Source organism: Schistosoma haematobium, chromosome 1 (assembly GCF_000699445.3).
Source record: "Schistosoma haematobium chromosome 1, whole genome shotgun sequence".
Lineage (NCBI taxonomy): Eukaryota > Metazoa > Platyhelminthes > Trematoda > Strigeidida > Schistosomatidae > Schistosoma > Schistosoma haematobium.
In genome coordinates this window covers 50,897,152-50,916,963 of record NC_067196.1, presented here as the reverse complement: position 1 = coordinate 50,916,963, position 19,812 = coordinate 50,897,152, and the positions used below count along the sequence as shown (strand labels likewise).

The following is a 19,812-nucleotide window of genomic DNA, read 5'->3' as shown; positions in this document are numbered from 1 at the left end:
GACAGTTGATCTGATAGACAATATTCTGTTGTTCTTTCTTTGAAAACCTATTCTTAACTTTCACTAATGCTGATCTTGATTATTACCCTGAAGAAGTTTAAACAAGTTTGCTGGACAAAATGTTGGAGTTATTTAAATTTCAATCGTTGAGATTATTTCAAATATAATTTTCATAAATAATGTCCTATCTATATTCGGCGCCCAAATTTTATCAAACTATTCGTTCTAGTATTGACAAATATTCGTATAAAATATTTTAAAAATAATTGTCATGGGTAAAATAAAGTGAATGATTATTCCAGTTTTTCGATAATCCTAGTGTTTCTTTAGTATTTACAATTGTAATAAACTATAACAGTATAGAATTTCACTGATTTGAAATTCAATCATCGTCATTCTATCTATTGAGTTTCTTTTACATCTAATTACTCAACTACTAATTTACATTACAATTCACTTAACATATTTGATATCACTATAATCATAAACTCAAACAACCTTGAAAAATTGTCTGTCACTGGGTTTCCTTGAGAGGCTTAAAATTATTTAAGATGAATTGATAGTTTGTACTCATCCAGAAATCTAAAAGCCAACAACATTTACAACCAATCACTGAATGGCAATCAACATCATGTTTGTTAAGTACCTTTTAATGCTGATCAAATTATACCGGCCAAATTGTAGTGTGACTATTAGTCTGAGCGTGTTGACATAGTTCGTACGATGATGAAACGTTAGGCGGTTGGTAGCAGTCGACAGGACATAACATTTCCGCTCATTTAATTGTTTTAATTGGTGAGAGAGGCACATGGTTCCTTGAATAAACTTGAGTTTTCTCCAACATGTTTTTCTTTTCCAAACGATGAATTTAAACTTTTGCTAAAAGTTCTATTCCATATTACCTCATCTGAGACATGTAAAATAGCACAATTTAACAGATAAATTCATTCTCCAAATCAGAAAATCTAATGTTTTTTTCTACAACACAAGAACTAATCTTCTAAATGCAATTTTACTGGGAAGTTTTATAGTTAACTTTGTAATCATTTAAATGTTGGTATAAATGACCCCAAATTTGAAAATATTATTCAGAGACCCTCTTACCTATGAAGATGATAGTGATATTTTGAGACACGAATTAATGTCCTATTCTTCAGAGTACATAAAACTATTGATTACAAACGAAATAAATTCAGAATGACTATACGTAAACAAATATATGTAATCATAAAAGAACAAACAAATAAAGTAATTAGCATAATAAAATTTCTTTTAGAAAATTGAAAAAATCCAAATCACTATAAAAATGATGAAGCAGAAGAACCAAACATTATGGATTTAATAAAAGAATCCTGTAAGTATCAAGTAATCAAGTTCCGTTTACTTTCATATTCTCTGACTGTATTATCATTCTGAATGAAGAATACATTATGGAAGTGTATTTGACTCTGTTTCTACTAACCTTTCTTACCATCTTTCTATTTTCTTGAATGCCATCGAGCAGACATATTCCATAATTTATCAGGCTATATTAATAATCCCATCGGTCGATATTTACTTTTTTCTAATGTTCATTTCTTTTAGTGACACTATTAATAGGCGTTCAGATAATGATTTTGAAATTTTTAGTGTGATCATTTATTATGAATTATATCCAAGAGACTCATCTTAGTTACTCATAGATTTATTTGTTGATGATAAGAATATTCCTGATAATTTTTCACAGATCTAAGCTTCCGTAAGTCATTTGTTAGTAACCTGTTTCTATATATCAGTACGGAACTATGGAATCTAAGAAAATATGGGTGATATATGATACCGGAATAGATATAAAATACACATACCAAGAATTATTATCTCATTGTAACTGGGATACGTTATTAGTAACTAGTTCAATTATTGAACAATTTGAATGTTCCCTTTGTAATTTTTTAAACAACGAAACATGCACTGTGCTGATATTGAACTTTCAACGTCTGCGGTTGTAATTATCATATATTGTTTGGATTGAACTTTCTTGTTGTGATTCCATACCACAATTTAAGAATATTAATATTCTTTCATCTTTATTGGTAATTATAATACAATTTAGGATGGGTTGAGTAGATATTTGCTAAAATATTTAAAATCTAATAGAATACAATTGTTAATTTTGTCTTGATCGAAATCAAACCATTATTCAGAATTTAAGTTAACAAATGTCTATGATAGAATATAGATCAACAAGATATTTACAATCATAGAACGAAGAAACAACAGAAGGAAGCGAAATAGAAAATAACACTAGGGCAAACACTATACTATAGCTGTTTCGATGACAATAACCATACGAGTTGTTCCGTATTTCCCTTTAATATTTACTATTGTTGCATACTTGCATAGTATGTGTAAGGTAATACCAGCAGTTTTTTTTATAATCCATATATATGAATGAGAGGCTTTACCGTGTACTAAACTATACAAATATGGTAACCTAAAGACTGATTGCATTATTTATGTATTGAGTGTTCGAAAGAAGTTACAGATTCTGTTTTTATCTTGAATTGCTTTGGGTATTCTTTTGAAGTATTACAGAGAGTTACTAATCGTTATGAAATACCCGAATCTTTTCTGTAGAACACGATACACTTAATGGGTAGGTGTTATTCCTTGATTTGTATGCAAACAGGTCAAAGAGATTATGGCTAACATATGATCGTCAATCTTTATTATATATATCATTGTATTAATGATTCCGTGTGCTTTCCTATTGTCGCGATGCTGCTAATTCTCTCTGTGACACTTTTAACTGATGTTAATAAACGTTTTCTCAAAGGAGCTGTACTGAAAATGAGAATACATGGATTTAACGTACATCCCAATAATATAAGTATTGTACCCATTTGTTCAATCGGAGTACCATAAGTGTAAACCACAACTTCACATGCGATTAATATTTGACTTATGCATTCAAATGAGTGTAATATAGCTAGTTGACATGACATAATTGTTGTTGTGATAACTAACTGAGTAATTTTCTTCTGTATCTGTAAAGTAGCTTCAAAATTTTGTGTTGTGCAATTTTGATGAGAAGGGCTAGATATTTTTAATACATGTATGATCCATGCATGGCTAACTAATGTGACCAAAACTGGAACAAAATAAGAAAACACAACCCATGAATACACAATATAACCAAGAAATACTTTCGTTTGAATCCAAGGGAATGAAAAATCCATAACACATTGGCCATCGGTATAACGACGAAGAAGTGGTGTTGGTATGTACAAAATCAAAAGCATAGTGAGCATGTAAAGAAAGTATAATAGGAAAAATCTATTCGTATACGTTTTGAATGATCCAAGAAATAGGACAGAACTCGCTCGATCCAATGATATACAAACCAGATTTTGCACACTTAAGATACATGGCAACCAGAATAATCCATTTCTAAACCAAAAATGACAAATTATGACATCTATAATATATATTCCAGTTCCGTTATTGACAGATGATATAGATTGAATCATATAGTACATTGCTGTTGAGAAACATGCACTTAAGTCAAATATTGGTTGTGCTCTAAATACAAATGTAGTAAATTTTGAACCGAATTGTGAAGTGAACACAACAATGATGGCCACAATATTTAATATTATGCCAAATATTCCTTCAGTCGTAATAATAATCCGAATAGGTAAGCTAATGTAAATAGTCCCATTCATTGTTTAAGTCTGTTTATGTTGTTTACTGTTTATTATAATAAAGATAAAATATAAAATGAAAGATTGATTTACATTTGGATAAGTTTATAACTTGATATTGGACAAATTATTCTCAATCTTGTATATTTTATAGCTTTAATGACCAATCAGAACTTCATTTACAATAATTTGAATGGTAGATGAAATATTGTATGGATATCAAATATACAATACAAATCAGTGGTGAATTTGGATGGAGCAATATGCAGACAAACTCCACTTGTAGCTCATCTAGGGTTTCTGATGGTCCCAAGACCGGATAAAGGAGGGAGTTTGCACATGAGGTCAGCAAACTCATCTGGTAGAAAACAAACTTGCTAGAAAAACTCTAACCAGAATAAACAATTCAAAAAATTCAATCTCTTCCCTCCGATTTGAAGGATCTTCATTTAGAAGAATTATGACGCCTCATAGTGTAAGTCGAGATTCTTCGAAAACCACAAGACCGATGTCCATTCTAACAAACAGAGCAACAATTAATATAACTACATGGAACGTTTGGACAATGTGGAAGACAGGGAGGACGAGACAAATAGCTAAGGAAATTAGGAGATACAACATGATGGTGCTCGGAATCAGCAGAAAAACATTGGACCCAAGCTGAAGAAAAATGATTGACTTCGAGAGAGATTTAGTTGTACTCTGGTCATGAAGAAGAAAATACCTTACACACAAAAGGAGTTACACTGATGCTATTCTAAATGTTACCTCAGGAATGCTTTTCACTAACTTCATAAGTTGGCTGGAGAGAATAGAGTGGTTAAGCTCACAGACCGCCTCATTCGTCTTGAAACTTTTATTAGCCAGTGAGTTACTAAGACATATCGTGCTATTATGTAACGATTCGATTTAAATCTTGAAATCAGCTTTACAACCCATACTTCATTTTTGATCACAATTCTTTCCTAAGTTTGATGAAACGTTAGACATCATAGTATAATTTGCATTTTTTTCACAGGCTTTTTCTCGTTAATTTGTTTTGAATATGTTGATGTGGATTATAGAAAATCAGCATGATATAGACTTGTATCAGGTTTTATGTTAAGCTTAACGGATTGGCTAAGTATATGAAATGATTTCATTTACTGGAGATAACTGTTGATAAGAATCTGGTATTCTCAGATAAGTAAAAATTGTTAAGCTGTAAAAAATCACCTAATCATTAATACTACAATTCATAAGTATAGTTTTTTTGTTGAAAATATCACACTAAATACCATACTTCTCTAAATAAACCTAAAACATTCACGTTTACAAACTCGGTTAAGTCAATATTCAAGTGAGTTGACTAATGCTCATGTGCTATTATGGTTATCATATTACGAACTTCTACAATCTAGACTAATGATTCTCCACTGAGTCTATCAGGAAGCCAAAAATCCAATTATATACATTCTGTATAGAATCAATTTTATGAAGTAGGCTTCACAGTTCATATTCACTAAGTAATTACACGATGAATAGTAGAGGCTTAGACTGTAGTATTTACACATTCTCTTATTATCAAGCTTTCGTTTGATTCATAAATCGCTATCAGATAACTTTTTATTTCAGATTTATCATTAGTTAATTATTCCCTCTTACCCTGGTTTTGTATCATCCGTATAAGTTATGTAATTCCTTGATTGCGTTTCTGTGTGGTCAAACACTTCAATTATATTATTGTATGAGTTGTGTAACATGATCAAATTGAGTACTTTAGAGAACTGACCTATTTTCTATCCTCATCTTCTGGTTGGCCACTCGGCTAGAAGGTGCTCGAGGAACAATTAACCTTAAGGTCTTATTTGTTATTCACTGGTAAGTGTGTCAATCCAAGAATAGTTACCGGTCTTACTAGCAATATAGATGAACTAATCAATAATTGGTCTAGAGAGAGGTCATATGATTGTTATCCTATCACACGGGACCCCATAAACTCAAGGACTTTGTTTTTTCCCGACAAAACAATTACTTTGAATCCAGAGTAAACTCAAGTGTTTTCTCACCAAGCATAATCTCCTAGTTTCAATGCATGCATAAGATATTATTGCGATAATAAACACAAGGCACCAGTAACAACTGTACAACAGAGAATGAGAATGCAGTGAGAGAATATTCTGAATCTAGGAATCTGTTTATATTTCCAATAAAATTGCGAACCAGATGAAACTAAGTTTCGTTGATAATTCTCACTGTATCCGTTTCTCATTCTAGACTTATAGGCAAGTTACATTCGCAGATAAGTGATATGCAAAATAATATGAATGAATATTTAGACATCATGTTGAACATATTTAAGAGCTAAAATCATTTCATAGATGTGGTTGTTATAATCCACGAAATGCGGTTGAAATACACTCTTTTGGTATACATTTTTCCGAGCAGTCATGCAAATGAGAAGATTGATAAGTGACTAGGAAGCTTAAATTGACAAAATGAACGAATATGTATACTAATCTCTGATATTAATATATGTCCTTATGATGCAATTAAGGGAATGTAGGTTGAGACCTTGATTAGGTATATTTTATTCATCCTCCTATAGAATGTTTTGTCTATAATGCTTCACATATCACATAACCCTGAGATGGCAGTCTAGATATTTGACTTTTTCAAGGCCACATTGCACGTCTAGATTTCTCCAGTCTATCGACAGTTATAATCAAGCAAGATAAACATCGCATTCCCAAATGTTAAATACAAGTAAGCACATGACTCTGAAAATTCGTGGTATTCATTTCTACAGCAGTTTGACTCGATGATTTTATAAATTATGTTCATACACAAGGTTAATGATTAATCAATGTAATTCATTCATCTTTTGATGTTTACTAAATGTGAGCAAACTATCTAAAAATCAGCGAATTGGAAAATAGTTTTTATCTATTTTCGTTGTTAAGTCGATCTATGTCAGCTATCGGTAACATCTTGAGTAAAGTCATGTCAATCTGAATTCAGTTGTAATACGAATCTTTTCCTACATATTAATTGCTCATGAAAATCTCAGTTTCTTAAACAATTAATGTTTGAATAGTTGAAATCATGAGTCAGTCGAAGCTAGACTACCAAGGAAAACCTCGAAGCACTGGACGGCCGTTTCGTTCTAGTGTGGGACTCTTCAGACGTGCTCACCCACGGTCCGGCCTCCCGCGGGATTCGAACCCAGGACCTATCAGTCTCATGCAAACGCTTAACCACTAGACCACTGAGCCAGCATCCAATGATGTTAATGTTTAACTTCAACTAATCCAAGAAATTGAGCGACACATCCACATCAGTATCTCAACTATTAAAATTACTATAATATCCACAAAACCACTTCTGATACAAATAAATAAAGTTAGAATTTATGGCAGAAATAACTTGTATTATACACTGTTAAATCATGATTCTTATATAAAGAAATTCAACCTAATTTATATACTTAACTAATGATTTATCATACAGTTGAAATGAATATGTCTAGATTTCAAATTTCGGAAGAAAAAAATAATTCAGTTCACCTAATATAAATTATGTGTATACATTCGTGCTAATTTGAGAGTAATTGCCAAATGAATTCATAATGTATATAGATGAAGTAAAATCATTAAAAAATAAAATAAACAAACAAACAAACAAACGAGAAAATCAAATAGAAAATACATTCTGTAATGATAAACAACAGAAACTCCTACTTAATTCTAAATACGTCTAGATGCTTAATTACATTTTTTCCGTGTTTGCCTCCAAGTCTTTCATTTCTTTTTATCTTAAAATCTATTGCAATTTTGCAATTTCAATTTTCATTATAAAATAGTCATCCTTGATTCAGAAGAAAGAGAGAGAGAAAGAGAAAAAGAGAGGACATCGATCAGCACTAAATTATTTTATCCCTGTTTACTAATAATTTGTCTGATATTTATAAAAAGAATAATAGTAAATAAAAAACATTTTTTTTAATTTTTGTAAATATTTTCATTGTTTTATAAAATCAAAAAAGAAATTAATGATCCCTATCAGTTCACTATTGACTATTAATCACTGAAATAGGAATTTGAATATTTATTTTGATAAACATTTGTTCATATGATCAAAATGAACCATAGAACAATGAAAACAATAAAAATATCTCCATATATAGTTTATAAATAATCAACACTTTGAATGATCTACCGGCTAGAGAATATTTTATAATACATTAGACTATTCTAAGTGTAGATCTGATTGGTTATAAAAACTATGATATAGATATATATAAAGTTAGGAAGTAGTTTATCAAATATCCAGTTTTCAACTTGTTTAACGTAACAATCTATTTCAACAAACTCTAACACCTTATAACTCCATATTCATTATAACAGCAGAAAAATTAAATAATGAATAATACCATTGATTTCACCTTACCTGCTCAAATTATTATTACAATTGAAGGAATATTTGGCACAATATTCAATATTTTAGCTATCACTGTTGTGTTCACTTCACAATTCGGTTCAAAATTTACTACATTTGTATTTAGAGCACAACCAATATTTGATTTAAGTGCATGTTTCGTAACAACAATCTATTATATCATTCAATTTACTAAAGGTTATGATAAACCCACAGGATTATATATTATTGACATAATTTTATGCCATTTTTGGTTTCAGAATTCACTATTCTGGTTGCCATGTATCTTAAGTGTGCAAAATCTAGTTTGTATATCATTGGACCGAGTGAGTTCTGTCATATTTCTTAGATCACTTAGATCATATACGAAAAAACTCTTTATAATATACTTTGTATATATGGTTTCTATGGTTTTGATTTTATATATCCCTACACCACTTCTTCGTCGATATACTGATAATCGTTGTGTAATGGATTTTTCTGTTCCATGGATGGATACAAATGCATTTGTTGAGTATTTTGTATATTCCTGGGTTATATTTGCTTATTGTGTACCCGTTCTAGTCATGCTCATCAGTCATGCTTGGGTAATACATACTTTAAGAGGACATAACTCATCTCGTCATTTTTTATCACGTGATATGCAGTCTAATTTACAAATTAAACGTAGAATAAGTCAACTTGTAATCACAACGTCAATTATGTCTATTCAGCAAACTGTTTTACACTTTTTTGAATGTATAGGTCAAATATTGGAAGTAACCGGAATTTTTCGATATAGCTTTAACAGTCCAATTGAACAAATGAGTACATTACTCATATTATTGGGATATATGTCAAATCCATGTATTCTTGTTTTTAGTACAGCTGTATTAAGAAGACGTTTGTCGTTATTACTCAAAAGCCTAACAGAAAAAATAACCAACATTACAATAATCAAGCTACACTCAAATTGATCGACACAAAAAGTACGTTCGCACTATACATATCAAGGGAATATATAACAATATTGTGATGTTTTGTACAATGAGTTGACAAAATTCACTTTTTGCACTTGTTTAGATGAATGTGTTATTTTTGAAACTTATTTATCCTCTACAATATTCTGTCTACAATTAACTAACTATTTACTCATCTATTTACCGATAACCAATATGATTCTTTGCCAACTGTCCTAATAAAAAAGAAGATATTCTATCATCCTTTAGATCCATGGTCAAACACTATACATCAAAATATTGAAATTATAATGTTTAATTTTATGCAGAAATAGTTTCGAGATTAATTTGTAGTTAAATATAATTCTTTATTGTGTTGTATAGGGCCAGTGAAATGTCACTATGCCCTAGCCAAATCATACGACAGTCAGGTAACAGAATATCGAACAGATCACCAATCTTTGTTAAGTTCAAGGAAAACTAACGCACACCAATTAATCGCACACCATGGACTGGTCCATACAACGGTGGTCGCAACTTCTCCATTGTACCTACTTTTACCAATACATTTCTATAATAACATCCGTTGTATCATACGGTCTTCGAAGCAGCCAATAGTACCTTGATACGACGAAATTGTAATCCACATTTGTTACTGACCATGAAGTGTTACTTCAAAGTTAGCTGGTTCGTCACACCAGTCCCATCTAACTCGAGTAAGCCCTCAATCATTCGACACACAAGATCATATATGTTAGTGATCTATAATTGCATTTACATAATTATTAAGCCAGATCTTGAAAATAAAAAAAATTCAGAAATATTTACGATATGAGAAAAAGACAAATAAATATAAAATAGAAGTGAAATAGTTAGAATATACATTTCCTGAAACAAATATCAAATGAAATAGTAAAAAAATTCAGTCCAGTTTGTTTCCAGTCCGTTTACTTTTTACAGCATACCAATTTTTTTATTTTCAGGTATTTTTTTTCTTTTCATTTTAATAATAATCTCTTTTTTTATACAAAAAAACATCCTTTAACAGATTTTTATTTTCATTATTGAATATTGTGATTATTACATGTGGATATTGTCAATATTCATAAGTAATAAAAAATTAAAAAAACCGATGAAGAACCATTGGTTACATCTTATTTAACAAGGTTTCAGTTGTTTAGTATCAGAAGGAGTTTTGTGGAGATTGTAGTAATTTCAGTAGTTGGAATCATGAATCGATTGACAGTAGACCACCATGGAAAGCGTCGAAGCACTGGACGGCCGTCTTGTTCTATTATGGGATGCCTCGGCAGTGCACATCCACGACCCATCCTCGCGAGATTCGGACCCAGTACCTATCAGTCTCGCGAGAGAGCGCTTAACCTCTAGGACACTAAGCCAGCATCCGACGGCGTTCATGTCTAACTTCAACTAATCCAAGAAACTGAGCGACACATCCACCATTGTCATCAGTAAGCTACTTTTTCATAAGAGACCCGGTTGAACTCCGCTGGTCACTGCTCCTATTTGTTAATTATACATGTATATGTATGTTATTTAGATAGATTTTAAAGCACTGAATCAAATAAAATGAAAGTAATAACCAATAAACATATCACAACACTTACTATATTTTCAAACTAGTCTCATTTAAATTCACTTGGTACTGTTTATTTCCCATTGATGTTTAGGACTGCAATTGATCAGTCTCTTATCGACATATATGTATACTGTACGTAATGCCTCGATATTGCCTTAATTAACAAGCATTCTAAGCAAACATAGATAGTGGCTAGCAGTGGAATCCAGTTAGACGCCCCGTTTCGTCCTATTTGGGACTTGACAGTTGGATGTATCTGCATCTCTGAGTTGATGTTTACTCTGGGACTTGAACCCAGTACCGTTCGCTTTTCATCTAGAATATTTTCTAAAGTATAAAAATCAATACTGAAATAAAATTTGTTGGAGATATGTACATCTATTACAATAAAGTAAGTATTGCTTACTAGAGAAATGTAAAGTGTGTAGTTTTGAAAGATACCTATAATTATTCATCTTGAATAAACATTGTGTGACCTTTCGCTTGATCTGATTTAACTATTCATTACTTTTTATTACTAAAACTCTACCAAGTTCATTCATTTCGTATACTTACAATCAGTAGTATGTTGTGTATGAATCTGTGAATGTTAATCTTTTTCCTCGGTAGATGTGATTACGTTATAGGCGAGACTATAATTTATGAATGAGCCAATCAGAAGTGTTTGAGGTCACGGTACCAATTTCCGTACTTGATGCTCACGTACGATCGGTTCACAGCGGATTTTAGAGAAAACGTGATGATTGAGCGACTAAAACATATCGGACTGCTAAGAAGTTACTTTATTTATGATTGTGGTAATCAAATGACTTGTGGACCTTGTGCAGACTTTCGTGATGATGTTGTCTTTCGATGTGATATGTGTTGGAGGAAGAAGTCTGTTAGAATAAAACCTTTTTCTCTCAATCCAGATTGAGATCAAGGCAAATCATGACAATTGTTACGAACTGGATAATAGAAGCACTAGTAACACTGGTTGCAGCCAGGTACTACTATATATACGGATGATCCGAGAGCGTACAGATGCCTACATAAACTTGGTTATTTGCATCGTGTCGTTATCCACACGTGGTATTTTATAGACCCAACAACCGGGGTGCATACAAACAATATTGAAGCTATGCGATCGAAGCTGAAAGAGCTTTCGTGACCTTATGATGGCTCCAGAAGCTGACTATTATGGAGCCATATGGATGATTTCCTCTACCATATGCAATATTATTTTAGAACGTATGAACCTCTTTCTAACTTTAACAAATTTTCGAACCATGTAAAAGAAGTGTATCCACTTTAATTCTTTGGTTTTGTAAAATATACTTTTACTCTTTACTAACTGTTTTCTGATTGGCTAATATTTCTCAGGGTCAGTGAGGACTTGTTCAAAAGTCGTTCATAAATTATAGTCTCGTCACGTTATTTTATTTTCTGGAAATAAGTAATAAGTAATTTTGTTTACTTGGATAGCTTCAACAAAAGGATCACTAATCGTTAACCATATTGGTGAAATAGTTTTTTTATTTTCCTCACATTTTATTATTCTCTTATTTGATCAATTGTTTGATTTCACATATTGAAATATGTACTATGCGTTTATTCAATAATTAACATCCCAACTATTGTTATTTATCATTCTAAATGACAGTAAACTGAAGTATATTCAATCTGTTTATATTCATCATATTACTCTCTTTAAAAATACATCAATCATATTGTTTATAGACTATAATCGCGTTCTATTAAGCTGTTTACGATAAATTGTCCTTTAAAAATTAATATTCAACTCATGTATAATCATATAATCTATTGTTTTCAATAGCAAAATAATTAACTAAAGAAAGAACTTATTTTCAAATATGGAGAAACATATTATTAGAGAAGGTTATCCAGATTTATGATTGAAGAATTTGTTAAACTGTCAATCTAGCAACAACAAAAAAATTATAAAACGAAAACTTTGTATTTCAGTTAACAGTATCCCATTTTATTGATTAACTAGTGATGTTTTTTTTCGTAATATTTATAAATGAGCTTGTCTCATTGTATCAAATTTTAAACAATCAAAGGCAATATGTTAGTAAAGTTTTTCATATAAATTCATGTGATAAGTTTGTTGGAAATGATTGATTACTATCAAAATTGGGTATTTAAGTAGTATAAAGTCGAAAACCAATAAAATGTATTGATTCTGCAGTATTTTTTTAAAGGAATTTTCTTATCTAACATAACCAATATTTCAGATATTTGGTAATTAATCATTGAATTATTTGATTTGTCAACAATTTTTCTAAGAACAAAGATATGAGAATCAAGTCTCAAGTAAATAAATTCAGGATAATGCTTTAAATATGAATTTGTAGTTTAAGCATTGAGTACTTTTTCTTCGTTTAAAGAAAATTTTATGTTTAAAGGGTAAATAGTGTTATGCATGTAAACGTTCTTGGCATAATGAAACGGCCGTCCAGTGCTTCCAGGATTTCAATGCTGGTCTAACATCAATCGGTTAATGATCTCAACCAAAAACTTAATAATCTCCACAGCCTTTATTCTGAATTGTTTTCACTGAGCTGATTTCTTCTTAATATTTTGTTTTATTCAAGTACAATAATAATTACATAATTAGTTCTGATGTTGAAGTATTATTTGTGGTTCCTTAACAGTATTTTAATTTCTGGGCTGGTTAGTTTGTTTGTGAAGTCTTTATTATATTTCAAAAGGAAGCGAACTGTTAGAATCAACAGCTTTTCCTATCTACATGGAATGTCTATTATTGTAATATCATTGGTTGGACACTTACTTTAATTGATTGCTTTCACTGACCTGATCTCTGACTTTTTAGTTATTTATTCATTAATAAATAACTGATAGGATAAATCAGTGTATTGATTAAATTCTGGGTAACTTGAATGCCAGGTTTTCGGGAATTCACCAGTTGAATTTGTAATGTTTCTGTGACAACTTGTTGCCAGCTGGTGTTCACATAGATAGCTCTATTTTAGACCATCGAGTTCAGACAGGACATACAGCCAACATGGAGTAATCTTCCGCAATAATATATCGTGTTAACACCAGTCTACCTAATTCCGTCAGACTGCGAATCCTACAGACGTCTGAAGCATTTGCTATTCGGATCAAAAAGCCAGAACTTTACATCCAAAAGAAATATGTTCAGCCACTCCTTTTACCCTGGCCAACTTTAGGGCCAACCAGTCAGTAATCAATTTTATAATATGGTGACGTAATTTGATTAATGTTCATTGTATGTCCCAAACTTATTATTACTATTATTATGGTTATCTTTACCATTATTATTACCATCTTTATCACTGCTATTATTATTATCATTACACTTGAGATGGTGGAGAAGATTTGTAGCTCAGGTGGATGATTTTGGTGGAGTTTTGTTCTCTGAGCTCGATGGTTTGGTCGTGGAGCTTTCATCGTCCTTCTGAACGACATCATCAATGATGTCATTACACTTGATAAACTTTTTGACGAATTTATTCACTACCCACCCCTATCTACTATATCTGACCTAATTCATATTATTCTACATAATACGTAATTTCTTATTTTTATCCCATTATTCTCTCTCTCTTACCCAATGTTGACCATATTTATTCTGACCATTTATCGCACAATTTCATTTCACTTATAAACTGATTCAAGTTAACAACTTCATATTTGTCAGCCCCAACATTAACTATCTGATTTGATAACAAACAACAATTCTTAATTCACATATATTACAATTTCCAAATGATGTACTCTGCTTTAAATCTGGTCAATTTTATGGATTATTAATTTGAATTTAGAATTGTAGAACCTGATGAGAAATTATTGAAAAGAATATTCTTCATCCATACAATTGTGTTTTAATATAATGGGAATTTTTCAGCAATCAAACGATTATTAGTTCCCCTGTTTAAAACTTTTTTTGAAATACCTTTGTTTATCCTACCTCACTGTCAGCACGTCTAATTGAAGTTTATTTTCTTTACTATTGTAATTATTATCATCCTGAAAATAATAAATATAAATATTTGCGATTTTACAGCTTTGAAAATGAATTCGCCGATAAAAGAACTCTTTGCTGAACCAGTCTTTCTTATTTAAGAAAGGATCGAGTTTAATTTACACCTACGATAACAGTGTGAAATGTGAATAGAATCAGACATGTTAGCTTGGATAGATAGTCCAAGTCGGATGGATAGTGAGGCCGTTATCGTTCAATCCACAGGACAGTAGTGTTACATACTTTTACCAAGTAACCGATAAGCTACTGAATGAATTGTTTACATAAGTAACCTAATTTTAATGCATCACAGATATAAAATCAACTATCACATTGACTTGAATATGAAAAACAAAGTACAGAACGTATTTTTGTCACCAAAAAAATAGAAGAATATAAAAATCAAATAATAAATTATTTATCAGTAAGTCAATGATTAGAGAATTGAACTTGAGATAAACTACTCTATAGGATAATGTAGAATGGGAATAAAACAAATTACTTTGTGAATATAAAAAAAGAACTTTCAAATCTTACTTAGTTTCTGTTAGTAATTCAACCGATTTTCAGTCAATACGATAAGTAATCTTCTGAATTATTATTATTATTATTATTATTATTATCAGCTTTATTCAATATTATATTTTTGGTACAATATAGAATTCTCAGTGCAAAGTATTTCAACAAGTTTCCGTTTCTTTCTTCTTGATCGGTCCTGGCGATAAATATTGAGTGATCGCCAGTTAGATGTTAGCAGTTCGCTAAATGAACATCTGAATAATGTACATTCTTTTAGTTGTATATTGCCAGCAACCACATTGTCTCTTATTGAGTTTTTTGTAACTTTGACAATGTTGTACTCACTCGCAAACACCTTTACATTTATATTTAAATCGATGGTATGGCTCTATTCAGTGTTCAATAACTTGTTTTCTTCTAATTATGAATAGGAGGTAAAGACATGAAACCATATTTAAAAATATAACAATGGTATTACAGAAACAAAGTCCAAAGTAAATAATCATTTATTCAATAGAACTGTATAAACATGTCAAATGATACCATGATTTAAATCATAATTACAATTATAATAATTACTGTAAGAACATATCGCAAACAACTGAATACAAATTACCTCCAATCATATGAAATCACACAAATACATGCATTATACTTTCTGAAAAATAGTAATGTAGACACCATCATTTATTACGTAAGTAACCGAGAAATCAGTGTAACTATAGAAAGACAAACTCATAGACAAATGATACCTAATGTATGTATCTGGAACACAACAACATACAACTTTCGACGAAATTCATCAGTTTATTTACAGCTCAATATGTTAGTTAACAGATGGAGGTATTACGTTTACAAATAGTTTCACAATTCAAAGTACAGATATAGTAAGGATTAAGTTGCACAAGGTTCAATGTATATCACCTCATATATCCGGGAAAAGACTGTACTCACTAAATGAAAGCATAATAATTATACAGTAAATGTTGATAAGTGCAAACATAATCACCGTGTTGTTGGTTTTCTTCATTGTCCGAACGTTCCAAGAGTACTCATTCTTTCCGTTAAACTCTTAATTGATATTGACAAACGTCTTCTTAAAGCACCTGTACTGAAAATGAGAATACATGGATTTGACATACATCCCAACAATATCAGAAATGTACTCATTTGTTCGATGGGAGAACCATAAGTATACACCACGACTCCAGTTTTGATTAATATTTCAAATATGCATTCAAATGAGTGTAATATAGCCTGTTGACATGACATTATTGCTGTTGTAATAACCAACTGAATAATTTTCCGTTTCATTCTTAAATTGGACTCCACATTTTCTACTAAAATCTTGTGATTAGAAGAGTGAGTCCTTTTAATGGTGTGTATTATCCATGCATGACTGACCAACATAACTAGAACTGGCACTAAGTAAGCGAACGCAATCCATGAATACGTCACATAGTTAAGAAATGCACTTGATCGAATCCAAGGCAATGAATAATCCACCACGCACTGTCCGGAGGCCATCCGGCGAAAAAGTATAACAGGTACGTATAAAATTAAAACCATAGAGAGCATGTAAATGAAGTAGAGTATAAAGAATCTGTTCGCATACGCTTTGATTGATCCAGTAAATATGACAGAACTCACTCTATCCAACGATAAACAAACTAAATTTTGTACGCTCAGAATGCAAAATAACCAGAAGAATGAATTTCGAAACCACAAATGACAAATGAGGGAATCAATAATGTATATTCTTGTCAAATAATTGTTAGGCATTATAGAGTGAACCACAAGATAAACTGTTGTTGAGAGACATGCACTTAAATCAAATATTAGTTGAGCTCTAAATACGAATGCGGAAAATCTTGAACCAAATTGGGCTCTGCACACTAAAGTGATCGCCGCAATATTGGATACTATACCAAGTGCTCCTTCAACTGTTATAATAGTCCGAATAGGTTGAGTAATATAAACAGTCTCATTCATTGTTTGATTTTCTACTTTTTCTAACTACTATAATGAAGATGACATTATGAGGTGTATCCTTTATTGAAATAATTTGTTGTGTTAAATAAGTGAAAAACTGGATATCGGATAAATTATTTTCCAATCTGATATATTTCTTTATTTCTGTAACCAATCAGGTCTACATTGAAATAATTTGATTAATCGATAGAATACTGTTTGGGAAACAGATTTACAATATGAAACAATGATGATCATTTGAACGTATTAATTTATCATGACTATACGATTTCTACAACTGATCTGTTTGAAGATACGATCAGGTCGATGCATAAAAGAATGGAAAACTTAAAACAGTAAGTGTACATTATTTGAGACGACGTGATTCCTAAATCGTTTTGACGAAACATTTGTCACAAATGTATCACGGGTGAAATCGATCATCGCAGGTAACATTTATTTGAACTACAGCATTTTTATCGAAGGACACATAATAATAATCGTCAATCTCACTAGCACATATTTGTCTTTAATAAGCTCAGTAAAGTAAAAAAGTGAGCTAAGAAAGTGGCATAGTGACAATGTCATGATCGATTAGCAATGACATATATTAAGCAACCCACACTTTGTTTGTAGAAGGACTGGGACGTCACTTCTGTAAACGAGTAGTGTAGATAAGGTTTTATATCCACGGTTCTACTGCTCATACTTGGAGAATGGTAACCAATGTAATTCTCATGACCCAACATAGGAACACAGAAGACTGGTGCGAATGAAGTTTCTGTGACTTGTAGTGGCATTGGACCATAACCACATAATCCTCAAAGCTGAACACGAGACAATGCGGAAAATAGATATTCATATATTTAACGCGGGGAAATACCTAAAGGTGTAGAAGGCGGGAAGAATGAATTGAGTTAATTGGAGTTGATCGAATGGCATGGCTCGGCCATGCAGGTGTGGTCCCCACTGAATGTTACTTTATATCTTCTATTCATATCAAATATATTGTTCTTTCTCTAGCCTAACCTTGTTCTCCATCATGTATTGGTAATTTTTAAGATACAGTGAGTTGGTGTAGTTGATGGTGTGACTTCCACGCAAGATCTTATAGATTAGGCAGTTATATCATGACAAATCTACAATTTTAGGATTAGGTCTATTATTAGTGCAGTACTAATATCACAGTAGACCATAATTCTACAGACTCACCAAAACATGTCCCCAAAACGACTCTTCATTAGACCGAAACACACTCATTTATTTACTGATTCCAAATTGATACAAGGAATAATAACAATTGACGAAAGTGCACATCTGTCACTCTGGATGAAATTCGTATTGAATTGATAAGAAAAAATACTGGTCTGAAATAATGTCACCTTTCTATCCATTCATATGAGACGGGTGACTGCAGTCCTATAAAAGGGTATTTATAATTATCTGCGATGGAGAGAATTTCAAACAGATACAACGTATAATCAAAAATCTCACTGTAATATAACTGTCATAGTTTGTGAGCTTGATTATTCGCAACATACTGATTGAGACTGATTTGATTGTAATCAGCCAACTACTCTACAAACATTCTTATAACAACGAAGTAAATTATGCAACTGAGCTAAGATTTAAGATTAAACGAGAATAGACCAAGGGATTAACTCCACCTGGGGCCCCTCTAGGGCTACTGCCGGTCCCAGGCCCGCATTAAGGAGGAGGGTTGGACATGGGGTCAGCGACCCCATCCCGTAAAAAACTAACGCGATAACCAGAAAAAAACCATTTAAACTCTCCACTGGGAGTTATAAGGTCTTCATTTACATTAGTTATGACGCCTCATGATGAAAGCTGAGTTCCTCCAGAAGCCACGAGGCCGATGCCCCTTCTAACAACCAGAGCTACCATTTAATTAGGTACACGAAATGCTCGTACAATGTGAGAGACCGAGAGAGAGTAATGCGAATTGCTGCATAAATGAAAAGATACAACCTAGAGGTACTTGGAATCAGTGAAACACATTGGACGCAAGTTGGACAATAACGACTAGCTTCAGGGAAGCTTCTGTTATACTCCGGCTATGATGAATAAAATGCCCCACATACACAAAAAGTTGCATTGATGCTATACAAACAAGCACCAAAGGCACTTATTGGATGGGAATCTCATGAACCATGGATCATCAAAGCCTCCTTCAAAACAAAGAAAGAGGGCATTTCAATGAATGTCATCCAATGCTAAGCGCCTACCCACGACCACAATGAAGACGCTTAAGATCAATTTTACAATAGGCTGCAGTCAATCATCGAGAAGTGCCCAACAAAGGACCTGACCATCCTGATGGGAGATTTGAATGCCGAGGTTGGAATGGACGACACCGGATATGATGACATCATGGGACGACTGGGCTAGGAGAAAGAAACGAAGATGGTGAGAGTTTTTGCAAACCTATGTGCCTTTAATAAACTGGTCATAGGCTGCACCATATACCCACATAAACGCATAAAGAAAACCATGTAGATTTCACCAGATCACACCAAAACGAACCAAATCGACCACAACTTCATGAACAAAAAATCCAGGAGGACAATAGAAGACGTGAGAATCAAGAGAGGAGCTGATATAACATCAGATCACCACTTGCTAGTCGCCAAGATGAAATTATGTGAAGCGGTC

At 32.1% G+C, this 19,812-nt stretch overlaps 3 protein-coding genes across 3 annotated transcripts; 1 reads left to right on the top strand and 2 right to left on the bottom strand.

Moving 5' to 3' along the window:
• Window positions 1-2,717: 2,717 nt before the first annotated feature.
• Window positions 2,718-3,704, bottom strand: MS3_00001529 (uncharacterized protein; the record flags this gene model as incomplete). Its single annotated transcript, XM_012936528.1, has 1 exon — window positions 2,718-3,704. The coding sequence occupies one exon, from the start codon at window positions 3,702-3,704 to the stop codon at window positions 2,718-2,720; it is 987 nt and encodes a 328-aa protein (XP_012791982.1).
• A 4,793-nt stretch (window positions 3,705-8,497) lies between these two features.
• Window positions 8,498-9,055, top strand: MS3_00001528 (uncharacterized protein; the record flags this gene model as incomplete). Its single annotated transcript, XM_012936518.1, has 1 exon — window positions 8,498-9,055. One exon carries the CDS (start codon window positions 8,498-8,500, stop codon window positions 9,053-9,055), a length of 558 nt encoding a protein of 185 aa, XP_012791972.1.
• A 7,139-nt stretch (window positions 9,056-16,194) lies between these two features.
• MS3_00001527 (uncharacterized protein) lies at window positions 16,195-17,160 on the bottom strand (the record flags this gene model as incomplete). The annotated part of the gene is made up of 1 exon (XM_012936523.1): window positions 16,195-17,160. The coding sequence occupies one exon, from the start codon at window positions 17,158-17,160 to the stop codon at window positions 16,195-16,197; it is 966 nt and encodes a 321-aa protein (XP_012791977.1).
• Window positions 17,161-19,812: the final 2,652 nt, after the last annotated feature.